A 25003-nucleotide genomic window follows, 5' to 3' on the forward strand; every position below is an offset into this window, starting at 1 on the left:
TTATCATCTTTTTATATTGGTTATTTTAAGGATCTTCCCATAAATTGTAAAAGATAAAAAATATTTCATTTTGCCATCTGCAACCAAATCAACTAATTTGAGCTACGGTTTGCCCAAGTTAGGGAAAAGGCTTTAATGTGCCTTTGGCTCACTTTCTAAATGTGGTTCAAATGCTTTATGGCTATTTCCAGAGAGGAAAACTTTACTATGAATCAGCAATGTGTATTACCTGTTCAGCTTCATACAAGTGCATGTGTTTGCTTGATTTAATTGTTAATAAAAGCTACTCTGCCTTATTATAAAAGCTAGCTCTGTATTTTATCCTCTGAATCTTTTAGAAATAGGCTAGGAGCATAAATAAACATCTTCCTTTCATTTTATTCCCTTCCCATTATTAATTAATGGAACAAATACATTACCATACTTAGAATACACTCTGAAACTGTGATTTTAATATACTTTATTGAAAAAAAGTACACAGTTTTAAATTATTTTCAATGAGACAAAGCAATGGTCACCTCTGTCTGCCTACCAAGTCCTTTTCTTATGAATCATGACCACCAAAAGCCAAATTCACATCTGCATGACTTGCAAAGTAAAAAGATAAATCTTTTTTCAACATGTCTTTAAGAATTTACATCACCAACAGTTTAAAATCATGAAATGCTGATGCTCTGACTATATTTCATGTCCTTAATGTTGCACCATTTCCCAGTTCACAGTTTATCCATGTATTAGCATGCCAATTGTACACGTCAGTCAACGTCACCTTGAGAAAATTGTCAAAAACAGAGGAAGAAGAACAAGAGGAGGTTTAGCACTAAGGCCTAGGACACCACCACATTCTCTTGCATTTTCCTAAAGACAAAAACAAAGGAAAATAAAGACAAACCATTACTCTCAATTATGATATATGAATGTTTATCAAAGTACACAGGCAGGAGAAGATTCATACAAAGAACAAAAAACATAAAATAAAGACAGGAAGTACCACAGGTACACATCTTTGTTTGAACAAATTTAGATTGCAAACTGAAGGTGAACAGGGTCGATCAGCATTACACAACCCCCTCCTCCTCGTGCTTTAGGTCTCATTCTCCACTGTGTTACAACACCAAAGGCACTAAAAGAAGTTATTCTGGAGTAAAATTTTGTCTTTAAGAACACATGCCGTACAAGCTACTGTAATCATGTCCTGGACTCTAACAGGTCTCCTTGGCACTATACAAATAAGAGTGCTATGTAGAACACGGAGTGTTTAACACACCCTGTGTAGTGATCCCTCCCGAGCAAAGCTATGTGTAAACATAATGACCACAGTATGACAGTCGAGATACTGAAGCTAGTTACTGCTTCAGGAACTAAGTTTTGCCCCTATCCTATGGACATCTCTCTTGTCTGCAGCAAAGAAATAAATATTAGTTTCGCAATTCCTTGGTATGTTACATTGGCCTCATCCTATAGGCTATGTTCTGTGGGGTCTCTTTCTCCTCTCTCTCATTTCAATTTTGACAAATGGATCTTTTCCAGTGAAAAAAAGCATTACAGCACAAAGTTCCTGACCATCTCTAATGAGGAATCTTGTGGCCAGTGCCAGAGCAAGCTGTCCAATGCCCCTGGCCGCCGGTCTGTGCTCACGTCCTACCACGCTCTCTTGTATGACACAAAACCGCCTACAAAAGCAGCAAGACAAAACATTGTCTGCAGGCATACTAGAAGAGATTTGCAGCACTTACAAGCTCGCTTGCTCCCCTTACTACTGTGTTCTAAGTGTTCAAAATATGTCCTGATCTTTCAAAGATAGCTTTCCTATTTTTTTTTTTTAAATCTAGCTACTAGCATCCAAAAGGAAAAAAAAAAAAAAGTAGATAGAAACTTACTTCAGGGTGAAATCCATGACAAGATTCTGGGCGTCTTCTAATCTTCTGAGATTTTAAGCGTTCACATTTAAGGGATTCATTATGTACGAGGTAGTTAAGGAGAGATCTCCTGAGCATTACATTTAAATGTACTGAGTCCATCTGAGTGCTTTGAAATGAAGATACAGCATATCTTTCAGCACCTTCCTTTTCCCACTCCTTCAAAAACCCAAGGTGTTGTGTGTTGTCAACACGAGAAAAGGAAGGTAATTCTAGTGCTTACTTCCCAGTGATCTTTACTTTAGACCATCTCATTTGCACTTACACTGCTAACCTGGCCTTTCAATAACAAGTCTGCAATAAAAACACACTCCAGGCTACTTTTGATAAATTCCAATTTATGCAAGGAAATAAATCCTGAATTACTGTACAGCGTAGAATAAAAAGTGCTGCAACTAGAAGTCAAGTGCTATGTGTACTTTGCCACACACTACATTTTTACATTTTTTGAAAGCAGGATTCTGAAACATTTTCAATGCCCCAGTCCAGCCCTAAAATATAAAGATGTTTATATTGTAGGAAGTTCCAATGTTAGGAGCTCCATTTTCAGAACGAATTTACTTACTTAGGGCCCAGTTTGAAGGGCTTTAACTATCCAAAGATGGGCATAGTGACATTATGGTACTTAAAGATGCATATAATTGTGTTTACTTAATTTGTATTGGCTGTTCTAAATACCTAAAAATGTGAGGTGCCCTTGTAAATAAGTAAGAATGCATTCTCAGCTGGCTCAATTTCAAACAGCAAAGCCATCTATAATGGCTGATGAATGTACCCTTTGAATTCTTGAGTCGCGTGAGGTAAGTTTTTATATGTATTTGATATTTGCATCTTAAGTCTCTTTCTGGCAATTTTGCCAAAAAAAAGGATATACCTTATCTCTATAGGTGCCATGGTAATTGGTGGAACAGAATCACAGAAGCATTCATTGTCTACTACCACCATGAAGAGATTGCTGCTTGGGATTTGCTGGATAACAAAAGACCTGCAAATTAAAGAGAGAACAATTAATGGTGATATTTACTGTATTTCTCAGCAACAGACTTTGTTATGCTTGTTCAAACATGTCAACAATACCCGTGTTATATTCACAAACCTCACTGACTCTATATGTCATACTATACGTCTACAACTTGCAGAAGTGGAGAGTATTGGGCAGTGCTCCCTCAGTTCATAAAATATGGGTGTCCATTTTGAGATGTCCATGATGCTGAAAAGTACACAGGTGTAGCAGCATACCGCTGACACGCTAAAGCCTCTCACCTGGAACTGGGACTCAGGTGAATTTTTTTTTTATTTCAGTACTGAATCTTTGCTCCGTAATGAACACCTAGCTACATAATTATGATCTGGAATTTTTAAGTAAACATGAAACAGATCTGAAAAATAATGAAGGTTCTTTCACAGCCAGATACTGCTAACTCCTGGTCCCCAACTTTTGCCTCTAAATCACATTAGGGGCTTTATTCACCCTAGATCTTGCATGAAACAACATGAACTACTGGAAAAGATCTCAGCTTTCATCTGGCCTCTTGAGAGTCATTATATTACTGAGCCAACAAAACAGAGATTAGGCCTTGAAATCTTCCTGAGTGAGGAGATTTATTTTTGAATAATGACGATTATATGGTACTAATATGGTGATAACTGCACCACATTTAAATTAAGACAAAGTAGGCAACCCAGAAGGAGACGGACGAATAAAGTCATTGCTCACAAGAAGGACAGCACCCGAGGGAGACGAGGGAATGAACCCGCAGGCACAATCCAAAGAACCTCGCAATTTCAGTGAAGTGGACTCTTAAGCACAAGCCAGAGGGAAAAAGCGGGTGAAGCTAGAGCCAGACAGACACTATTTAGCCCTTTCTTTGAAATTCAGGACACAACAGAAACAAAGGCTTTACGGCTCAGACACAATCCTTGATAATTTTTTAAGACTTTATGTCAGAATTTATACATATCGACCAAATATCTGCAATAGAGAATATCACTGAAATCCGACACTTCCAGGAATGAGGTGTTTCTACCAGCGTACCACATGGAAATGTACAGAACGTTAAGTGAGGGTTTGAGCACCAATAAGATGTGGAGAGAAAAATATTTTCCCTCAGACATCTTTATTTAAAATACATATTGTCTTACTAAAATAACTCCCTGCTTTTTCCAAAAATCACAGAAGATGAAATAGTGGAGGGGGTGGGGAATATTTGAACCTGGCTTATGAAAAAAAATAATTGGAAAACCTGCTGTAAAAATGTTGCCAACGGAAAGATTAAACACTTTTCAGTACTTTTTAAACTTACTGGACCTCCATTAAAATTACACTTAGAGTGTTCTGCAATATGTTAGCTTTATGTTTATACATGAAATATACATTTATGGCATAATGTAAAAGGCTGAACTTTATAAATGTACCTACAAACAGCTGGAGCATGTAGCAAGACTGACATCATTGTAATGGAGCATCTGTGGCTTTGTGGATTTGTGTGTGGGAGAAATGGGGCCAATAAAAGGAAGGCGGGAAAATCTTTAACAGAGAATAACATCAAAATTGTACTGCATGAATTTCCCCCCCCAAAAAAGTTATGAAAAAAATCAAACCCTGAAGGACAGAAAAAAACTATTTCATTTTATTCTCAGAAATTGGCACAAGGTGGACGTTATGCGTTCTGAAACTTATATTTATTGTATCTTTAAAACTAGCCCAGAAAAGGACCCGAAAGACAAAAAGTGTTGACACAATTACTGGCTGCTAAATGATTCATTCGCCTTTTCGGGGAGCGGGGAGCAACCACTCTTCCCTCATACCTGCGGTCTGCGCGACCGAAAGCCCTCGTGTGCCAGGCCCTTTGGCAGCCCCCAGGGGAACGCCGAAGCCCGTGAGAAAGCAGGCGCCCGATAACCAGGCTTAAAGGCGACATTTCATGAAAGGTGGACACGTGTGCCATTTAATTCCTTTCTTTACCGACCTCTCTGGTATGGCATACAGGCTGTGCACTGCCGGATATTGCTTCCCCAAAGAAGAGAGAAAGAAAAGGATTTGGGAGCTTCTCCTCTCATGTCACCCAGCTGGGATGAAAAAAGAAAGCGCTTTAACCCAGAAGAAAGTTTTCACTGAAGAGCCACGATGCTGCGTAGATGCCTACCTGGCTTCTTCGACTATACAGTCAGCAGCTACAGAGGTCAGTAGGAATAAGGTGCTCTAGGAAACATTGCTAGACCCGATAATTTGGGGTATTCTCTACGTGCCTGGACTTACGGAAATTATGAAGTAAAGGAACTGCAAGGAGCAATATATTCAGTTAAAAGTTTCAAAAAACCTTTCTATGTTTCTAACTATATGATAAACATCTACCAATTACAATGGTTCAGTTTACCAAAAAGTGAATATTCCTACAAATCTACAGTCTGTCTGTCTATCTACTATAGATGTTTCTAAGGTGCCTAGCCTTGTGGTAATTGCCATAGGACACGGGACTGTCATCTAAGGGCCATAAAAAGACAAAACTTTGGCTCACTGCAGCAGTATTTTCCAGAGACATAGTAATATATTGACAGATACCTTACAAAATGGAACAACTAGCTTCTCACCCACCATATTAGGGGTAAACTCAATAGAAAATGTTATCTGCCACAAGCAGTAAATGAATGTAAAACAGACTTTTAGAAAATTAGCAAAACAGTTAAGAATTTAATAGGAAAACTTAAATTTATTTATTTTATTTAACCCTTTTTTTATAGTCCCTTTTTCATAGCCCTTTTTTTCCTTCAAAAAAAGTTTCTGCTTTACAGTTCTCAGACCTAATCTTGAAATTAAGTTGTAAAGCCAAGTGCATGCCTCCACCAGTCATTGACTTGGGAGGTCACAGGCAAAGGATTGAGATGTCATCAAGTGAAGGCAAAGGATTGAGGACAGAGATTGAGTTGAGCAAAAAAATGGGGAAAAATTTATGTCCAATTTAGTTTTCTTTTCTAGTAGTAGAAAGTACACAAGCAAATTATACTTCCTTCAGCTGCTGTAATTTAAGATCATTTCACAGACAGTAGGTATTCTTACCCTCACTGGATCAACTGCAAACATGTTTCTGCCAATCACTGAGCACTACAGTTGCTCCGTGGCTAGTTGGATAACACACACGGCACTGCTTCCATGCCCAAACTGGAAAAAGTACACCACTATCCCAGCAGCAGGGCTTCTGTTTGGGTTTAAAATTCAGTTTCCATGGTGGCACGCACATGCATCCTTCAAATTCATTTTGAGTGAACGTTCAGGTCAGCAAGTCTCAGCAACTGAACATTCACAAAAGATTAAAGGTGCACAAAAACAGTCAGAACAAAGTCTTTTAAATATTGAAATATTCAACCAAAACATTCCGTTGCATTCGCCAAGACTTAGCTGTGCGGGAGGAAAACTTGTAGCAAAACAGCTTCCATGGCTGCAGTGGGAAATAAGAAAGTTGCTGACAAAGTAATGAAAACGGTCTTGTCTTTTAAGTAAGCTCCACTGTGAGTCAATAAAGTTTATATTACAATAAGCATTTCTGAACCACCTGCTGGCTTCGGCTGTCATTAGTGTCACCGGCAATATGGAAGCAACTATCAGTGATAGTGTTTTTATTGAACTCTATTATCGGTTTAACAATCAAAAGAAAGCCTCTGTTTAATCTTGTATGTTTAATATTTATGGAGAATGTTTCATGTTTAAAGGGTAAAACTCTTTTTAAGTCAAGTAATGTAAATCTTTTGATTTGAACCTTTTCCTTTACAGCAATATCATCATCATCATTTGATAGTGATAGCACAGAGAGAGCCTTGCATACTTCTCCATATATAAAACGTAATAAACTGCTGTGGTTCCTGCTATATTGAAGCCACATTGAGTCAATAGGAACCTTATTAATAATTTCTGCTCCATCTTTCATCCATTCCTCAACCGGTTTGGTTTATTTAAAGTGCAGGTCCAAAGGCTCAGAACAGACTTGAGCACAAACTGCCTCTTCACTTTGCTTTTCAAAGAGAAGGTGAGGAAGGAAGAAATTTAACACTTGAAGGGAGTAGAGAGAGAAGAGGAAAGAAAATCTAGTCATGTCAAACTATTTTGTTAGTCAGGAGAAAATTAGAAAAGAGAGGAAACCTGCAAGAAAATCTGTGCTTTGAGTCACAGGATTAGACAACAGCGTTCTCATATTGCACACCCTTTATCTGCTCCTTTCTAGCCTATTTCTGTACCAGCCCATATTAAACATTTGGACTAATTCCATACAAATAGGTTTGAAATAAACAGTTTCATGTTTTATTTGAAAATAGTAAAAAATTGCTCAAAAATGCAAATATTTAGTAAACTATTCCTTGAAAATTAACTTTTCATTGTGGAATGAGACAGGAAAAAAGTCAGAATTCAAGTACAGCTGCATTCATAATTATATTTGCTAAAGCGGTGCTTATGAAGGCATGATAATAAAGCACACTTTTAACAAGTGAGTTATTGCATTCGCTAAGGTTTCAACAGCCCATGTGTCTGGTGGCCAAATTGCTCTTCCCGCAGAGAACCAGTTCCTTCTAATTTCTTAGAATAGCACAGAATCTGGCAGGTATCATAACAGGACTGTAATGCACATCTTGGCGGGCAGTCACACCAGCGACCTTCACGCGCGTAACTCAGGTGCCTCACCGGCTGCAGCTCTGAGCAGGGCGCATGCAGAGGTGCAGGCTGCTCGAGGACACCTCGGAGCAGGAGCCTGGCTTAGGTGGGCTGAGTCACCCTCTGCAGGAGCCTGTCTTTCTCTCTGCTTAACGGCTGTATAGTGGCCCTGCAGAGAAAAGCATCCTAAACTGGGCTAACCTCAGTGCCTAAAGCTAAGTGCAGACTACACCACCTGTTCTAAAAGTCTAGTTTCAAGACTTCTAGACATTTAAACCTGAAATTTTAACTTTTGAATCGCTTCCTTTTGCTTGTATATAGCAAAGTTTTCATACAGTTATATTATATTCTATATTATTACATTATATTATAACAAAAATAATTCCTTCCACAAACTATGGTTTAAAAGAAACTCATTTCAGGCTTGTCAACTCTTTCTTTGGGAGTAAGATTACTTGCTCCTGTAGGGAGGACGGTTAGCATATAGCCTCGGAGCAGTACAGGAGCAGGGAGGGAGCCGGCACTGCCCTTGCTGCACCTTCCTCTCTCTGCACCGACTGCTTCTCTCTCTTCCCTTCATCTTCCGGCTTCCCAACTTCTGGGTGACCAAGAGTCGATGAAGCACTGTCAAGGACACGGACGGGCCTCCCTGGAAAGGGGGAAAGGGGCAGGGAAGGAAGGAAGTTGCTAGCTACGGCGAGAGCAGTTTGGCTCTGTTGGGGGCCTCTGCAGCCTGTCCCCGCGGGGATTATGGATCATCTCCCACGCTGATGAGAACGGCACAGCGGCAGCACGGCAGAGCTAGACCCTTTTTTCATCCTGGCAGCTCTAGCCATGAGCCTGTCATACGGCCTGAAGTAAGAAGACAAGTTTATCGGACAACTTAAATATCACACACTTCTGTAAGTCCCTTATTTCCATTAGTGCTTAATGCAGGTTAGTGCTTCACTGCAACTACCTGAGTCACAAGGGGCAAAATCAGTACACACAGGGCTCAGTGTGGTGCCTCTGAAATGCTTCCGGCTTCAGATTTTCTTTCCGAACACAGCTGGATCCACAACAGACAAAGCTGAGGTAATTCAATTCCAAACATGCAAGAGATGTGTCTTATCCAGCTAAGCTAACTTAACCTTTAAGCTCCTTACTCTCTGTTGTTTAACTACAACATCTCTTATCAAAGGAAATCAATATTACCGTTAAGCAACTTATTCTTTGTATTTCCACGCAGGAGAGCTAATCCATTTCGCTGTCCCTTGGTATTAATTTTGGACAGGACGCAAACTGAATGCACAGACCTGAGGTTTCCCTGCTTCGTAAGAAGCCAGTCACATGGCCACAGGCAGACCCCACTCCGTTTTACGGAAACATGTTGAATGCAGCATATTTTCATGGCACTGAGAGTAGGCCAGACAGCTGTAGGAGGATAGTGTCATATCACACCACTGAGACCGGCGATGCCAAACGCCATCATTGCTTGGTCACCCGCACAAAACAGTTTTCCCTTCCCTGGCTTACAACCACGCTGCCGCTAGCTGGTGGCCAGTAACAGGACTCCTTTCAACCACAACGAACGGTAACAGACCTCCAAACAGCATTCAGCATTGTCTGATCTTCAGATCCATTTTCCCCTCCTTTTTTTCAGGCAACAAAGGCTACAAAGTGTTTGGGGGCACAAAATGAAGGACAAGCGATGAGGAACTCTGAAAGTACTTCTAGGATAAGCCTGCACCTGAGGAGCTAAAAATTTGGAGGAAGTGCCTTCTCCTTCTCTGGCAGACTAGAGGATATTTCTATGTAATTTGGGGAGGACTTGTGTATGGCACCAGCATTAAAACCAACTCAACTTATTTTAAAACTCTGTTGAGCATTTCTAGTTAAAAATCAGCTCTTGTTTTGCGACAGAAATACTGCACTCTTGTGCATTGTTTTAAACCACACACTCTCAGGAGTAAGAATTACTGATCTGTATGGGGTATTTTACAAGCAACTGATACGTTTTTAAATTTTACAAAAATATGCTTCCATTATATCTGTGCTAATAATGGCACATGCTAAGCAGTAGAGTATGTGCTCACAATGAACACATGGCTTAGGTGGGATTTTAATCCTAGAAACTTTTAAATGACTATTCAGATTAATATTAAATTTCATATTTGTGAGCTTTAACAACCTGATTCAAGGAAAAAAAACCCACAGATGTGTACTCTTCTTTTTTTTCTGTAATGACTGTAGGAACTCTTTTACATTATTACTGCTACAGTGATGACTGTGAGACTGGGACTCAAATTATTAGAATAATATCCCATTGTGGTGTTAGCATATGTCTCTGCTGCACATATACAGTCATATCAATCATTATTTTTAGAAGGCAATAAACCCCACTTTTTAGCTGCCAGTTGTTTTGCCCACACAGAAGAATCCTACTGATAAAAGCAACAGTACTATCACTGAAATAGCATTATTTACAAAGCATGAAAGAATTTCATTGTGATTAGCTGGAACTGAAAAAACTAAGGGCGATATTTTCAAATTGGCAACCTAATTTCAACTGCAAAGACTTCAAAAATTAGCCAGAATTTCCACGGTACTGAACACAGATAACCCTCACTGAGAGCTTTGACACTTGAACATCTGTGTAAATTCAGCCGTTTCCTTCCAGGCCCTTCAGTGCGTTTTTTGAGTGCAAACCTGAATTAACCAAGTTTGAACATTTTGGGTTAAGATTAGTCGTTACTTTGGGATTACATTTCATATCTGTCAGTTTTGATCGTTCCTATTTTTTAAAGAAAAAAAGAAACATACCAGCATCAGGATACAGTAAATGGAAAATGTTGTGCACTCTGCACTCAAATATGTGTTACTCACATAACTGTTGGTTGCGAATGTTCAGTCCTAATGGTCTGGAACAAACTTCACCCATTCAACTGAAGTGCAGATATCCGCTGTGCCGTTTCCCCACTCCTATCATGTGCTTTCCAGGCTGCTGGCTACATTTCCAACCCACATTTCTCTCACTTATCACATTTTTTAAATGAATGAATGAAATGTTTATATCACAGTCATAAATTGGTCTACTTGGGCTTTTTTTCAAATAAATGAGGATAGAGAATGGAATATCTTTAACGCAATTTGTAAAAATAACACATATGCCAATAACAACATTTTTGAGAGCTGGAGCAGTTAAAGTCTACGAAAAAAGCAGCTAGTGGTTCTCTCATACTAAAGGGACAGATAAGCTCTCGGCCTCAGGCTTGCGACCCGACCCCGCACGGCAGGAGTCCGCTACCACGTACAGCCTCACCGACTTGGGCACAGCTCTGCCTCGGTGCAAACATACCTGCTCAAAGCAGAGGGCAGAGGGAAGGATTTAAACGAGCGGCATCCTCTGCGCCGCTCCTGAGCGCGTGGAAGGCCTGATACCCCCGGCAGGGCTGCGGTGGCGCCGCCGACCGCTTCGCTTCGCATAGGAAACCCCAGAAGTGCCTTTACTCCTTCCTTATCTACCAGGGAACGCTTTCTCTCAAATAACCGTGGCTCGGAGAAAAGTACTTTACCACCTGCATATTAGAAATGTTACACGGCGTCCAAAAGCTTTGAGTATACAGAATTTGGGATGAAAAAAGTACTTTGTGTGTTGAGGAATTTATCAGTCTTCGTAAGCTTTGCCGTTCGGTCGCCCACCCTTACAAGGACAGGAGGTAACGGAGAGTTTCGGACCACTAGCTTTGAAGTGGACTGCAAAAGTTCTGCAAAGAAGCCAAGCTCAGTAATGCCACAAACGTTAAATATCAGCCAAGGTTCATTCCCCGAAAGAGGCCTGAGCTCGCTCCTGCGCGCCCAGCGTAGCCGGGTCCCCGCAGGCAGAGCGCCTATCTGATTACGTGACAAGCCGCTTTGCAGCACAGCACGCTGCTTTGTGACAGAGGGCGACGGAGGAAGCACAGCAATTGGCACAAAACAGATCAAATCAGAGGTCTTTGCACAGAAAATTATTTTGCAAGTGTAAACAATAACCTGCCAAAATGGCATGAGAGTCATTTGCCAGTGTAGTTATATGAGACAGTAATTTAGACTGCAGTATAAAGATTAGACAGCTACAAATACACAAATGGTGCTTCTTCGGTTTAGTTTAGTCTTATCTTGACAAATCTGTATCTGTTTTTTAATATTACTGATCAGTATAACTATGCCAACAACACTATGATGACGACAGGATTGCATAGTTTCTCAGTTATTTTAAAGAAAAAAAATGCAACACTTGTAGAGATTTCTGGAAATTCTTTTGGGCAGAGACTTTTTTGTTCAGCAACTGTGAAAATGGGATTCTAGGCATTATGTATAGACTATAATGATAGCAATGATAGATAAAAAATAAATACCATTTTTTCACAGGTATTTAAGTATTTGTTCATAGATCATTTCCACCTCTATTCCACAGACGCGAGAAATCCTGATTCTGTAATTTAGTAGGACTACAACCATCTGCAGACTACGACGTTGATCAGAGCCGGCCATTCTTCATTAGCAACTAGGGTGGCACAATAAAAACAGATCTGAAAAGCCAAACAGTTGGTACCGAAGATCCAGTGACCACCCTGGTCACACTTTGGGGTGTTTCTCTGACTAGCTCTTGTCTGGCCCCCTGAACTGAATAACCTTTAGTGGTAAGAGTACATTCAACTTTTGATTTAATTCCATCCAAAAGGAATCCAGCTAGCATGCTGCAAGACTGCTTTGCAAAGCAAACCAAGGTATAAAAAGCAGAGGTGATCAGGAGATTCACATCAAAAGCATCATAAATGTTAGAAGTAAAATGCTCAGCTGATGTGTCCACAGAGTGTTTTACAATGTCATTAATTTATTTGTGTAAATACAAACCTCAGCAATGATTGAGAAGACCACATCTGAAATAATTAAGTATACCGCATGTCATCATCTCCATAGCCAGTCAAAATTCTGTTTTAAGTAATATATAAATTTTCTCTATATGGCACTCAAATTTCTTAAGAGTCGTATTGTTTTTCCAAGTTAAAGGCTATTAAATATCTATTAAACTCTCAAATCCTTTATAAAGAGAAGTGCTAAATGTGCAGATGCTAAAGTCCTATTTGCATTGTTTTTCATCAATTAGACTATACTTTAATATGAATATATTATAAACTGAAATGAACTTCCTTGCATTAACAATTCTTCACAAGTGTGCCTGGCTTTAAAAATTCACTGCCATGTTTTCCAATTTTAATAAGTTTTCCTATTCCACGACATCTTTGATATGTATATTACTACTCAGCTGAATATTTTATGACATTCATACAACATTTTAAATCTCCTGTCATTACAAAGCATCCTTTCACTTTGTCAGCTACTATCTATCATTTGGTTAATATTTATTGCTGCCTGTTTAAAATGTAATATTATGTTAACTTTTAAGTAGTGGTATATTTACATTTTATAGCACTACCGAGCTGAACTGTGCACAGCAAATGGGTGGAAATCACCACCTTCCCATGCATAGTTTCTCTATTTACACTTCTCAAACAGTTCAGCTCTGGGCTATTTGGGAGACATGAGCAGGGAAGCAGGGAGTTGAAGACAGTCCATTGCACGCTACTTGTCAGGAAAGAAAGAAAAAAAAGAAAAAAAAGACACCGTGAAAGCTATGAAAACATTAATGGACCGGGTTGCCAGGAAGCCAGACGCATGTATCTCCTAGGCCTTCGAGCACTTACAGGCACACCGCATGGTCAGTGCTGTGAGGTCTTCTAATGAAAGAGTTGCACACATCTGCAAGAAGGGACCACTGCACATTTCCTCATCTTTCTCTTCCTTCTATAGAAACCCCTGTCTGAATCCCATCTCTTCCTTCTACAGCATCTTCCTTTCTCATTTGACATATATAATACAAAAGCAAAAAGGCCCACTCTCACAAATGTGTTCTGCACAAGGTTTTGTTGAGATTTAATTAGGACAGAGTAGACATGGACTTTGCTGCAGCAGAAATAGGTTAAGTCTGCTCCTAGACTGCGGGTACTGTAGTGAGTTTCCAAGCAACTTCTCCTTTTGAAGCATAGTTCGATACCTCCAGCCTATCTAACCAGATAGTCTTTTTTTCCTCCTCTGTTATATATGTGCAGATTATGTATGAAAATAAAAATTTGCACATACAGAATCTTAGCTCAGAAGAATAAGAAATTCACTACTTTAGATAAAATTATTTCTTCAGAGACAGCCACTCAAAGAAACTCACTCCAGAACTAAAAAAGAGAAAAGCAAACTTAGACATGGGCACTACAAATACATTTAGTAATATGTATGGTATTAAGCCTCTAAGGTATAGGGGGAAAGAGCATACATGATTTACACTGAGTTAAAAGCAGTTTCCTTAATATTATTTTATTTTCCACCAAGACAATCTCATTACAATGTTTTTCATGTCCCTGCCTAGGTAAATAATATAAGAGATAGGGCACGTTCCATGTTGTAAATTTGTAGCCTTCAGGGTACTATTGGCGACTAAGCACATTCCAGTAAGACTTCTTTCCCTCACTTGAAAAAAAACAATTAAGCAAAGACCACCTTCCCTGCAATTAAAAATGCCTTTTGAAAAAGATTATTATGGTCGTAATTTTTTTGACTTTTAATATACTTGTCATTCTTTGATCTATAGTGATTCTTTGATTTTCTAGCTTTATGACCCTTGCAATGCCAAGCAAATGGAGAGAGAGAGAATCTGAATTATAAAACACAGATTTTCATGGCTTTGTCAACTAAGTAAACAAACTCCAATACAAGATACACATAGGGGATAAAAAGATGTCCTGCCAAGGTTTAGATGTCTTTTGGCAAGTTTTGACATAACTGGAAACTGAAAATAATAATGGAAAACTATTTTCAATGTGAGGTGGTATTCTTTGTATAAGTAGCTACAATGCTCCTGAACCCGGCACTCTAGGAAGGTTCCAAAGCAACAAAGGAATGCTGGAATTCTTTTGCTATTAAAAACAAAACGAAACAAAACAAAAACCACACTTGAATACTGTCCAAAGGATTGTTAAACTAATGACTGGTGGGAGACCTGCCTGGTAACCTATGTATGTGTTGCCCTATTACTTCATATATCTATGTTCTTAAACAAAAATAGTAACTTACAGTGTTTCCTGAACTGGCCATTCAAAATATAACTTTATCTAAGGGTAGAGATAAAATTACGCATATAGTGACTACACTGCACCTGCCTAACAAACTCTATATCACTGTTGCCTTTGGAGTACAGAAGAAGTTACTTCAGCATACAACTGGAGAAACTTGGGTAGCACATGGTATAGGAATTTATAATAGTGTAAAGACCTTTAACAAATGGTTCTAGCAGTTTAGATTATGTACTTTGATACTTTTTAAATGGAAAGTATAAGAGGAGGATTATTTGGGGGTTTTGTAGATTTTTTGGTTTTGGCTATGATAAATTTCTACCAATATTGATGTTGCTCAAAAAGTAAACACTCTCTAATGCACATAAGTATTCTGCAAGTCTGGAAGATTTGATTTTCAAAGCAGAGGCGCCATAAGAATATATGGACTCTAATGGTAACTGTGATTCTGACTCCTTGAGACCTCAACAACTAACTACTGATATATGCAAAATGCTGAGTTTCTTCTAGAAGATGCTGCTTGACTTCAATGCACATCTAAGTAAAGCTCCCGAAGATTAAGATCTGTTCAACATTGCCAAGATCAGCAGTGAGCAGTGTGACTATAGCACACCTGTGGCTCAATATGGGCACAGGTCAAAACCATTTATGTGCGTGGTATCACATATGTACTTGGCATGGTTGCTGAAAAAGCAACCACGTAAAAATATACAGTCTAAACATAAAGTATGGCAAAATACAGAGAACATTTGCTTTTCCTCAGGGTCCTATAAGATGGATACAGTAAAATGAATACAACCCACGATGTCTTCTAGAAGACTGACTATAATTTACTGCCCAAACTACTCCAGAAAATCTACAGGGATATTCTGATATATGTACATAGAGCTCCAAATGAGAAGAAATTGGCCCTTGATGCTTTGCTTGTTTTATGTGGCAAGCTGATTTGTTTAAAAGTAAACTAACTACATCTGAAAAGGCAAGTGATTATTTATTTCATGGGAAATTAAACTGCATATTTATTTACAAATTTTAAACACGATCAAGTACAGCAGTTTGACAAACTTCTACTGAGCAACAAATGCAGAAACATTTTAGCAAGTAATGGTATGTCTCAAGATTAAGTGGTTTTTAAAACCATCACCATATTAATGCCTATACAGATTGCACTGTTCCTGACACTAATATACTCATGCCCTGAACAGTCTGAATCTAATTTGCATTGTTATTTATCTGTTACTGCCAAATAAGCACATTAGTGGACAAGTCTTAAATTTGCCATTATAAATCCACGTGAAGGGTTCAGTGTCATCCTGAACTATAATTCCATTGCCATTTACCTCTTTTTATTGACAAAGAACAGTACACAACACCCAGCCTCTAAGAAAGCAAGAGAAGACATCTGGTTTATAGATGATCTTCCCAGTTAGATAGTTGTCCACTTCGCTCATGGCCGGAAAATAGTGGTACTTTCTAATGCTGCAATAGGCCAAACAGATAATACATTGGACAGTGTTTAATCAACATAAGCAATTCCTATCAATTTAACAGGTAATTGTACATGTGATATACAACAAAGTAAAGGGAACACTTACATTTCATCTTGCGTAATTAAAACATATGCCTAAGTCTTTCCCTGATTTAGAATGATTGTAGCTACATTCTTCCTCGCTTCCCTAGCGAGACTACAGCTTTCTGATATTTACATTTCACTTTATTTTGTGTCTTAAGGCTGGGCACAAAGAATTAACCGAGAACAAAACAGTTTCTTCAGGTTTTTGCTGTTGACCTTATGGACCCATGAGTGCTGTAATTAAAACAGAAGGGGGCTTTTTGCCTTTCGGGTCACTGGAAGTAAAGCAAGACTTTTGATCTGAATCCAAATCCAGTATGTCATCATATATGAACAGGAGAGGTTAAAAGGGCAGCTTTTTAAATATTTGACTATGCAACTGCTGCCCCATTTGTATACCCACAGTTTCTACAGCTGTGTGCGCAAAATTTGGCAACTATGCATTCAAATGGTTCCCTGCAACTTTGAAAATTCAAAATATATACTTAATATTTCAGTAATAACCAGATGAGTAAGTCCAGTGCCTACAGAAAAAGATATATACCCACCTTCATAGGAGTCTGAGTTAATGCCTAATCTAAATGTATTTTCCTAAGTGAAGTTAAAAATGTACTAGAAAAAGTCAGGCAACTTTCTCTGATCTAATATTATATCAACCATTGTTCTTCCTAACTTATAACAACTTTGTGTTTCTACAGATGCTTTCCTTAACAGAAATCTTGATGCTTTTTAAGCATCAGCAATTAAACTTTGCAATGAAAGTAGCAGCAGAAGGCAAAAACTGGTAATGTAACCAGTGAGAAGTGCCGAAGAATTTTGGTTGACACACTTACTCACATTAAAATTTGACTAACGCATTGGCGCAATAGCTCGTAAAACCTGCAAACAGCAATGAGATGCTTATTTAGCCAAAGACTCCAAGTTAATGCCTAATCAAAAACACATCTCCAAGCAGCAGAATGCCTTTAAAACCCATAACCAAGTGCCTTTGGCATTAGTGTCGTTCTGACCCAACAGACAGAGTGACACTCAACATTGATAGGAAACTATTTCTCTTAAGTAATTAACTATTTCCAATACTGAAGCTGCCATGGAATATTTAACAGTCTATCATCCGAGTTTTCAAAGGCAGTTTTTTCTTTTTTTTTTTCTTTGCTAAAAAAAGGGATAGCTTACTGGAAAATATGAAAGCATTTCATATTTAAAAAAAACAGTTTTTCTGTCTTGTTGACAGTACTTCGAAAATGTGGGTTTACTTGTTTTTGATTCCTGTTTAAATAACACATTAATTTAATAATCGCTGGGATATTGAATGACAAAAAATTATGGGGTGGGATAGCCAAACCCTGACCCTAATGACATTCTTATGTTAATTCTTATTTTCTTTTAGGCTCCTGCTTTCTTAATAAAACCTATATTTTTGAAAATCATTTTTAAACATTGCAAATTATCCCAAAGTAGCATTTATTTTTCGTTAGTAAGAGATAAGTTTACATATACAAAATATATTCTATATGTCTGTATACATTTAGTGCTTAACTTCAAGTCCACTTCAGTTGATAGCTGCCCTTCCATTGATTGAATAAGTTTTCAGAGATAGCTGAAAAGGTAAGTCAACTATTTATAAAGTAATTAGCATGTAGTCCTTTCTACTGACTGTGATTTATTTGTGAAGATACTTTGATTTAAATCCAAGCACCTATCATTAAAAATTACGATTGGAAACTTTTATAAGAACAAGGCTTAGTTTTCATAGCTGCAGTCGGTCACTGTTTCCTTTGGATTCAGCACTGTGAAGTGCTGAGTATTCCTATCAGTAACAGCACCTCCAGCCCCGAACAGGACTGAGCCTTTGACCTTGCTGATCTTGACTGTGACTTTGTTAGCACTAACACAGTATTTGTGCTCCAAAACGTCTTATCTAAGTAACATTATATGGTTTGTATTAATATCAGCCATCATTTTTACTTCTACTGTGAGACTGCTTTTAATCCCTCTTTTCAGACAAGGGCTCTACAGTGCCCAACACTGTATGGAAGACAGACAGTGACTTGAATGAGTAACCTGTATCACAAAATTTCTTGCAGCACAGTATTTGTACCATTTGTGTTTGCAAACATATTCACAGTATATTGACTTTTCCAGAGTGTCCTTGAAAAGAAATGCTAAATTTGACATATTAGAGTGAATATACAGCTAAATATTTACAAATACCTTTTTCCATTTGTAATCCAGATTTACACATATGTATCATAAACAGATTTGTTTATAACATGTTTCAACAAATATCGGAGGGCATCAAAAATAACCCTACTAATTCAAAGGGATTGAGCTGAGCCCATAGCATGCAACAAGCAATGTTTAACCATTAACCTTTGAAAACAGCACCGGTTAAAGACTCTCACTGCACATGTGGTTGAACCCTAATTTTGAATGATTGAGACCATCATTCTTAAATTACAAGTATTAAGCAATACACTTGCTTGTAAAAATATTTATTGGTACTGAGGCCATGAAACAAAAAACTGGGTCATAAGATGTAGGTCTACAAAGGACTTTGGGTCAAATTCCTTAGCTGTTCTGCGGGAAAGTGTCCTGGGTTATAACAAAAATATTTGGAATCCAGTGCAGTCTGCAATCTTAGATGCAATTTGTAGATTGTTAATGACAGTGGGTAAATGGTATAATGAAGAACTTTCCCATGAGAATCGAAGAGTTCTTCTGGATTATTTCTTTAGGTTTTGCCATTGCTTGTGGAGAAAAATAATGGGTGCCTTGAGATCAGTTTGTAACTTACAGGGCTTTCTTTTATTTTTTTGTTCCACTGTGGAACACAAAATGTTTTTCTATGAAAAAGATCTTAGCGCATTATTTTTGAAATACTATAATTTTCACTAAATTCAGTTTCCAACTCACTGCTGTCCAAGCATTGCAGAATTGTGTTATTTTTGAAAGTTATTTCCTTTGACCTGAAGTTACCTAAGAAGACAGACTGAAATCTGCATTCCTTTGAGAAAACCTGGTCCTGTTAAATTAATCTTCTTTTCATGGAATCATGTCTGTTTGGAATATTTAAACACAAGAGATTTATGATAATTTCTTATACAACTTCTCAGTATAATCATAAAACAAGGCTGTTTGAATTCTACAAAGCTGGCGTCAAGCATCCATAGCAGTGTAACACACATTGTATTTGATACATCAAGTGGAAAAGTCATGGCTTGATTTTGTTGAGTCTGTGCCTTTCAGGCAGTGAGACCTATTGTTGCACTTAAAGTGTTCCCTAGGATTGGTTTACGAAGCACTTGGGTACTTCTAGCTCACAAAGCCATATAAAAACAACACTTCATACTAGACAACAATTATTTCCTTATAATTAAAAGTTGGTCCGAAGGAAACTAAAAGTGAATATTAGCACTTAAAATGCATCTCCAGTGTACTTACTCGTATTTCCTGTTTAAAATAATGAAGATGTTGAAAAGAAAGTTTAGGAGCAAGTACAGAAGCATATCTATTCACTTCAAAGGCAGGCAGTTTTCACCTTTATTTGCTAATTTTGCACATTGATTTCTTCTGGAAGGGGAGAGTTGTCACAACTTTTGTTTGACTTAAGTAATTCTTCTTGACATTTATAATGATAGATAAAGCCCTGCTGTAAATATTAATCTCCTTTGTGATGATGAGCTCTCAGCACAAAGAAAATCCAATTGAGAGACACATACTAAAGTACAGAAATTTGCATAAACTATATTCGTGTTCAAAACCTATGCAATTCTTCACTTACAGGATACCATTACAACAGTAAAACACCACTGCACGTAGGCACTAAAAGCAGAGAGGAGACATTTTCATTTGGAAGGAGGAAAACTAGACTGAATTCATTCCCTTCTTTTAACCCTATGAGGGACAACTTCCCAGTGGCAACGGCAGAACTGACGAGGTTATAGCACTGACATGGTAATTTGTTGTTATTAACGCAGCTTCCCAGCACTGAAAGGCTGGAGGATAGACTTAATCCTCTCCCACTCTTTCAGCCTAACAGTTCGGAGCAGGAAACACTGCTTGGCATGCAAGTCAGACAGCAGAGCTCACCGTACCGAAGGGAACTTCGAACCTATCCAGCAGGGTTTCCCCTGGGTACAGGAGAGATAGCAGCACTAACCCTTTTTTTGTATCTAAATCTTTACAGAATTTCCCCTTCCAATGCTGCCTGCACCCAGAAGACTTAAAACATTCACTATTCTTCGGAATTAGCAGAAGCCTTCTACTGGTTTTAGATTTTTTTTTTTTTTGTAGAAAATAATATGCACTGCTTTAATTTAAGAATATCAAACTTCAGATGACCCCTGTAATAAGAGAAATGACACCCTGACAGAGGTCATTGTCTAAGACAGAACGTAACGGACTCGTACATTCTTCAGCATAAACTTGAATAATTCAGTTTTACTGCTTTGTCACAAACAGTTGTATAAAAAATTGAAAGGGCTTACTTGAAACAGTCATCGCAAGCAATATTCCCCGTGGTCTCCTTTATAGTGCGTTCGGAAACAAAAGCTGGATATTCAGTATCACAGGGCTCTAGGGTTTGTTTCAACCTCTGCGCTATAGGCACAGGAAAAAATATCTTGATGTTAACATGGGAAGAACAGCATACAAAACTCTGAACAACACAATATGCTGTATTACAGAGCTCACAGAGAACAGAAATGTTACTCAGCTTCTGCCACCCTGTGAGATTTCCTAGGCAGTGCATAACACTTCATATTTCAATTAAAAAAAAAAAAGTTCATCCATGGAATGAAATTTTGTAAGACATAACCATTAAAGTAGTTATTCATGTTTTAGCCTTTGCCAATCTAGTTTACACTTACGCACAAGATTTTATTCTTTCTCTGTGGATTCAAGCCGGACTTACTTCAGTGCTGCTGTGCATCACTAACTCATTAAGTATGGGTGTTTACATTTATTTGCTAACTAAATTGTGGTATATTTTGCTGAAGCCAGAATACTTTTTTGGATTATGGCTTGGCATCTTTGCAGTGTTTCAGCACTTAAAATAAACTCTGTGGGTAGGGGGCAGAAGTGTTACCTTGCCCATAAATAATGCTTGTCATCTGCTTCCCTAAATAGTAATAATAAAGACTTTATAACACTCTTTCTATGAAACCCTGGCACTGTAACGGTGCAAGGGAAAAGAACATGACACTACTTGCACCTTAAAGATGGGGAAATTGAGGCACAAGGAAGCAATGTGACTGGTTCAAGGTCAAACTGCAGGACAGCAATGGAGCTGGGAGGTGACTCTCAGGCTGAACTACCTATTGGGCAGTGTCTCTCCCTCGTTCCATTTCTTTTTCCTCCCCACCCCTTCATTTTTCCTCAACACAGAGATACGCTTGCACATCAGCACAAATGTTAAGCCTATCTTAAACTAATTGCTAAGTGAGAAAACAAGACTGAGTATGACAAAAATAGATTGCACTAAACAGGCTCTTGGACTCCACAGATCTTCCATTCAGGACAGTCTGTTTTAGAAGCAGTGGTGCATCTATTGCGCGGTGCCAGGGGAATGACAAAAACTGCATTTGCAATCAGACAGTAGGCTATGCATTCCTGAACTGTCTGAATTTTTTTATATATAATTCAAAGACAAATATTCCCCCATGTGCACTGAACTCAAGGAAGGTACTAAAGTTGGTCAGAAAAGTTTTGTTGTGTCTGACATGTTTCCACTGTGGTCACGCCCTATTTAACAACTAGGCATTTTCTTAAAACTTGTCTGACTAGCTCTATTGCACCTTCTCCCTTTCTCTTCTCTTCTCCTCATCTGTTGCCAAGAATGACTGAAATTTATCTCATCTGTAATTTTGGGGTCTACCCTCACTTGTATCAACATATGGTCCGTGTAACAAAGAGGCTGCCAGAGATTCAAGGGTCTCAGGTTTCCAGCACCTCCTTAGAGCCTAGAAGATTACTGGGTTGCCCAAGGCTTAGGAAGCCAGTTTCTCCTCTCTCATTTACAAATGTGATTGAGATCACAAGACTTGTGCAGGAGTATTTTTCCTACCAGGGTTTGTAAATTGGCAGGTACGCAGGGAAGTTCTAGTCTCTTCAGCAATGCTTGCTGCCCTATTACTGTCACAATTTGAGCAGGAAGAAATTTCCCCATTAGAGAAACGGAAAAAACCTTCTGAGCTTTAATAGACATTGTTAAGAAAAGTGAAAAAAACCTGCGAGTTCATTCATTTTAATTTCATGAGGTGTAGTCATGATTATTACAACTTTTAGTGACAATGTAGCATTGACATAAGAGCACACCTAAGCATGTGCTTCTCTCTTCGGCTGAAATCTCTATGTGAATTGTCTCTTGCTTTTGCCTTGCTAATACCTGAGGATTTCCAAACAACCATCACTTGCCACCTGATCACATTTGAACTGTGCAAGCAGTACCACAAAAGTGACGCTACTCCAGTGAGCATGGTGAGGGAGTATTTTCAATGTTCTTGCTCATCAAGGGAATGGAGCAATGAATTGTGTAGTTAAAACCTCACTTTCAACTAAAACGTGAATGGAAATCGCTCAGTCACACTGTCTATCAAAGTGATGTAACGATAATGTTTTGTCTTTAAGAAAAGAAGAGGTTGCAAGTTAACAATGCCCGTCTTCCGTAGTTAGTACGTGCCTAAAAACTAAACAAATGATTACTTCCATGACACAAAGACAGATGCTGTCTTTAAAGGACATTTTCCCAAACTTATATTGCAAGTGCCATTGGATGTCTCATGTCAACAAATATTAAAACATATTTGTACCGTACACTTGAAAAAGCGTCGCAAGTTCCCCGTTCCCAACCCTGGCTGCTCTGCACGGTTTCACAAAGGCAGAGCATAGGAAGACTGCCATAGTTATCCGGCGTTCCTCTTCAGGAGTAGGGAATGGTATTGCATTTCCTGGGGCTGGCACAGCAAACCCTACCACCCTTCATAGCCACCAGTATAAGAAGTATTTTTCATCGTGGTTAGAGGCATCACTGAAGAGTTAGTCTTGGTTTTTAGAAGACCCATCTGGCCTCCGCTGACTACAGCAGCCCTAAAGGCAGACGCTGCCTGGCTGGTTCTTACGAAGCTCCTTCAGTGCATGCGCCTCCCACCTGCACACGGCTCACAGCTGATGGGGCAGAAGAACTGCCTCAAGCGTTACAAGGCAGTGCGCGATTTACACCAGAACAGGAAGGGCTCTGCTACATCGATGCACCTAAATTTCCAGAAGACGCTAATCGAAGCGTCCACCTCCCGCAGACATCCGTCTCGGCCTTCCCTCTGCCCGCACGGCGCTCGCACCGCGCCAGGCGGCCGTCTGAGCCGGCCTCGGCCGCGCGCTGCCACGCGGCCTTTTGCTGGAAGAGCTCCTCCATCCTTCACCACAGAGGACGCTGGAATACTCCAGGGCATCTCTGTGTTCCATTTTCCCCCATACTTTAACTTTTGCCAGGATCTTATTCTGGCATAAAGGCAGTCATTAGACTGCCAGGCAATGAGAAGATGAATTAAAGCCGAAAGTAGTACTTTTATCCCCTGCTTTACTGTGGAACACGCAAATCAGAAACACAGGCTGAAGAATTCAATTTAAATGACTATACCAATAAATGGCATGCTCTACAATTTGCCTATGAAATAGCCAATTGAAGAGCAATCTTCCTGAAAATTATCCTTTTACTTTTGAGCAACACTTCTGAAATGTCATAAAAAGTCTGGTAAAATATAAGAGAGACTTGAAATTCAAAACTTCTAATTCTTATGGGAACTGTTGAAATTTCCTTTCGTTATTATTTCTGACGAAGCCTTCATATTTCAAAATTTATTCTGCATAAAATCATTTTTAATACATCTTGGTTTTATTTTAAAATGTCTATTTCAAATTGTAAGATAAAATAAAATACACCTTAAACTTGTTTAAAAATAAAAACATGAGATTTATCATCTAAGCCTTAAAAATCTTTTTCTGTGAACTTATACAGAGATAATCAAGTTCCTGTGGAATTTTGATTAAATGTCATTTTCCAGAACAATAATCCCCTAAACACTACAGCAGCTCTAGGAAAAAAAAAAAGTAGTATTAGCAGAAAAAGGCTAGTGTAATTGCTTTACTCATAAAGACTGTTTTAGAATGAAGGGAAAATTTTCAAAAAAAAAAATCATCATTATCCACTATTTTAATTTTTCCTTTATACAAGTGCACTGTACTCTCTAGAGTACACACAAGCACTTTCTGATTATTCATAGAAGAAGATCTTAATTCTCTCCTGTTTTGGGAAAGACTGAAAAAGCAGAGGATGACGATATGGGAGATTAATTAATAAACTTCTGGCAAAAATAGTTTATCTAAAACATTTTACCCACATCTGAATTTTAAAAATCCAATTTAATCTAGCCACTTCTGCCATTAGAGCCAGGAACAAAATTTAGACTTACCTTTTGCTGTTAGATCAGAATGCCACCAACTGCATAGATTAAATTCCACAAGGAACCTAAACAAATGATTTTTCATATTATCCCACAACATTTCCAAAACACTAAACTGTCAGTACTCCAGTACCATTAACCTTATTTTAAATACGAGATAACACAAAACTGACACTCATACTGCTGGCATAACTTTAGGGTTATTATCTTTTGCTATGGTCATATTTTCACTGGGTTGTATCTTACCACTGAGAAGTTAT

The 25003-nt window shown here is 38.5% G+C and overlaps 1 protein-coding gene across 1 annotated transcript in view; it reads right to left on the minus strand.

Annotated features, from left to right (window-relative positions):
- Positions 1–445: 445 nt before the first annotated feature.
- CACNA2D3 (calcium voltage-gated channel auxiliary subunit alpha2delta 3) overlaps positions 446–25003 on the minus strand; it is a 512160-nt gene continuing 487602 nt past the window's right edge. Inside the window, exons 34-38 of the mRNA XM_067303580.1 lie at positions 24753–24808; positions 20772–20883; positions 2792–2904; positions 1881–1963; positions 446–858 (exon numbers count right to left, since the gene is read on the minus strand). Coding sequence (XP_067159681.1) covers positions 766–858; positions 1881–1963; positions 2792–2904; positions 20772–20883; positions 24753–24808 — 457 coding nt within the window. The 3' untranslated portion in view covers positions 446–765. The remainder of the gene's footprint in view (positions 859–1880; positions 1964–2791; positions 2905–20771; positions 20884–24752; positions 24809–25003) is intronic.

Source organism: Apteryx mantelli, chromosome 12 (assembly GCF_036417845.1).
Source record: "Apteryx mantelli isolate bAptMan1 chromosome 12, bAptMan1.hap1, whole genome shotgun sequence".
In the NCBI taxonomy this organism is placed as follows: domain Eukaryota; kingdom Metazoa; phylum Chordata; class Aves; order Apterygiformes; family Apterygidae; genus Apteryx; species Apteryx mantelli.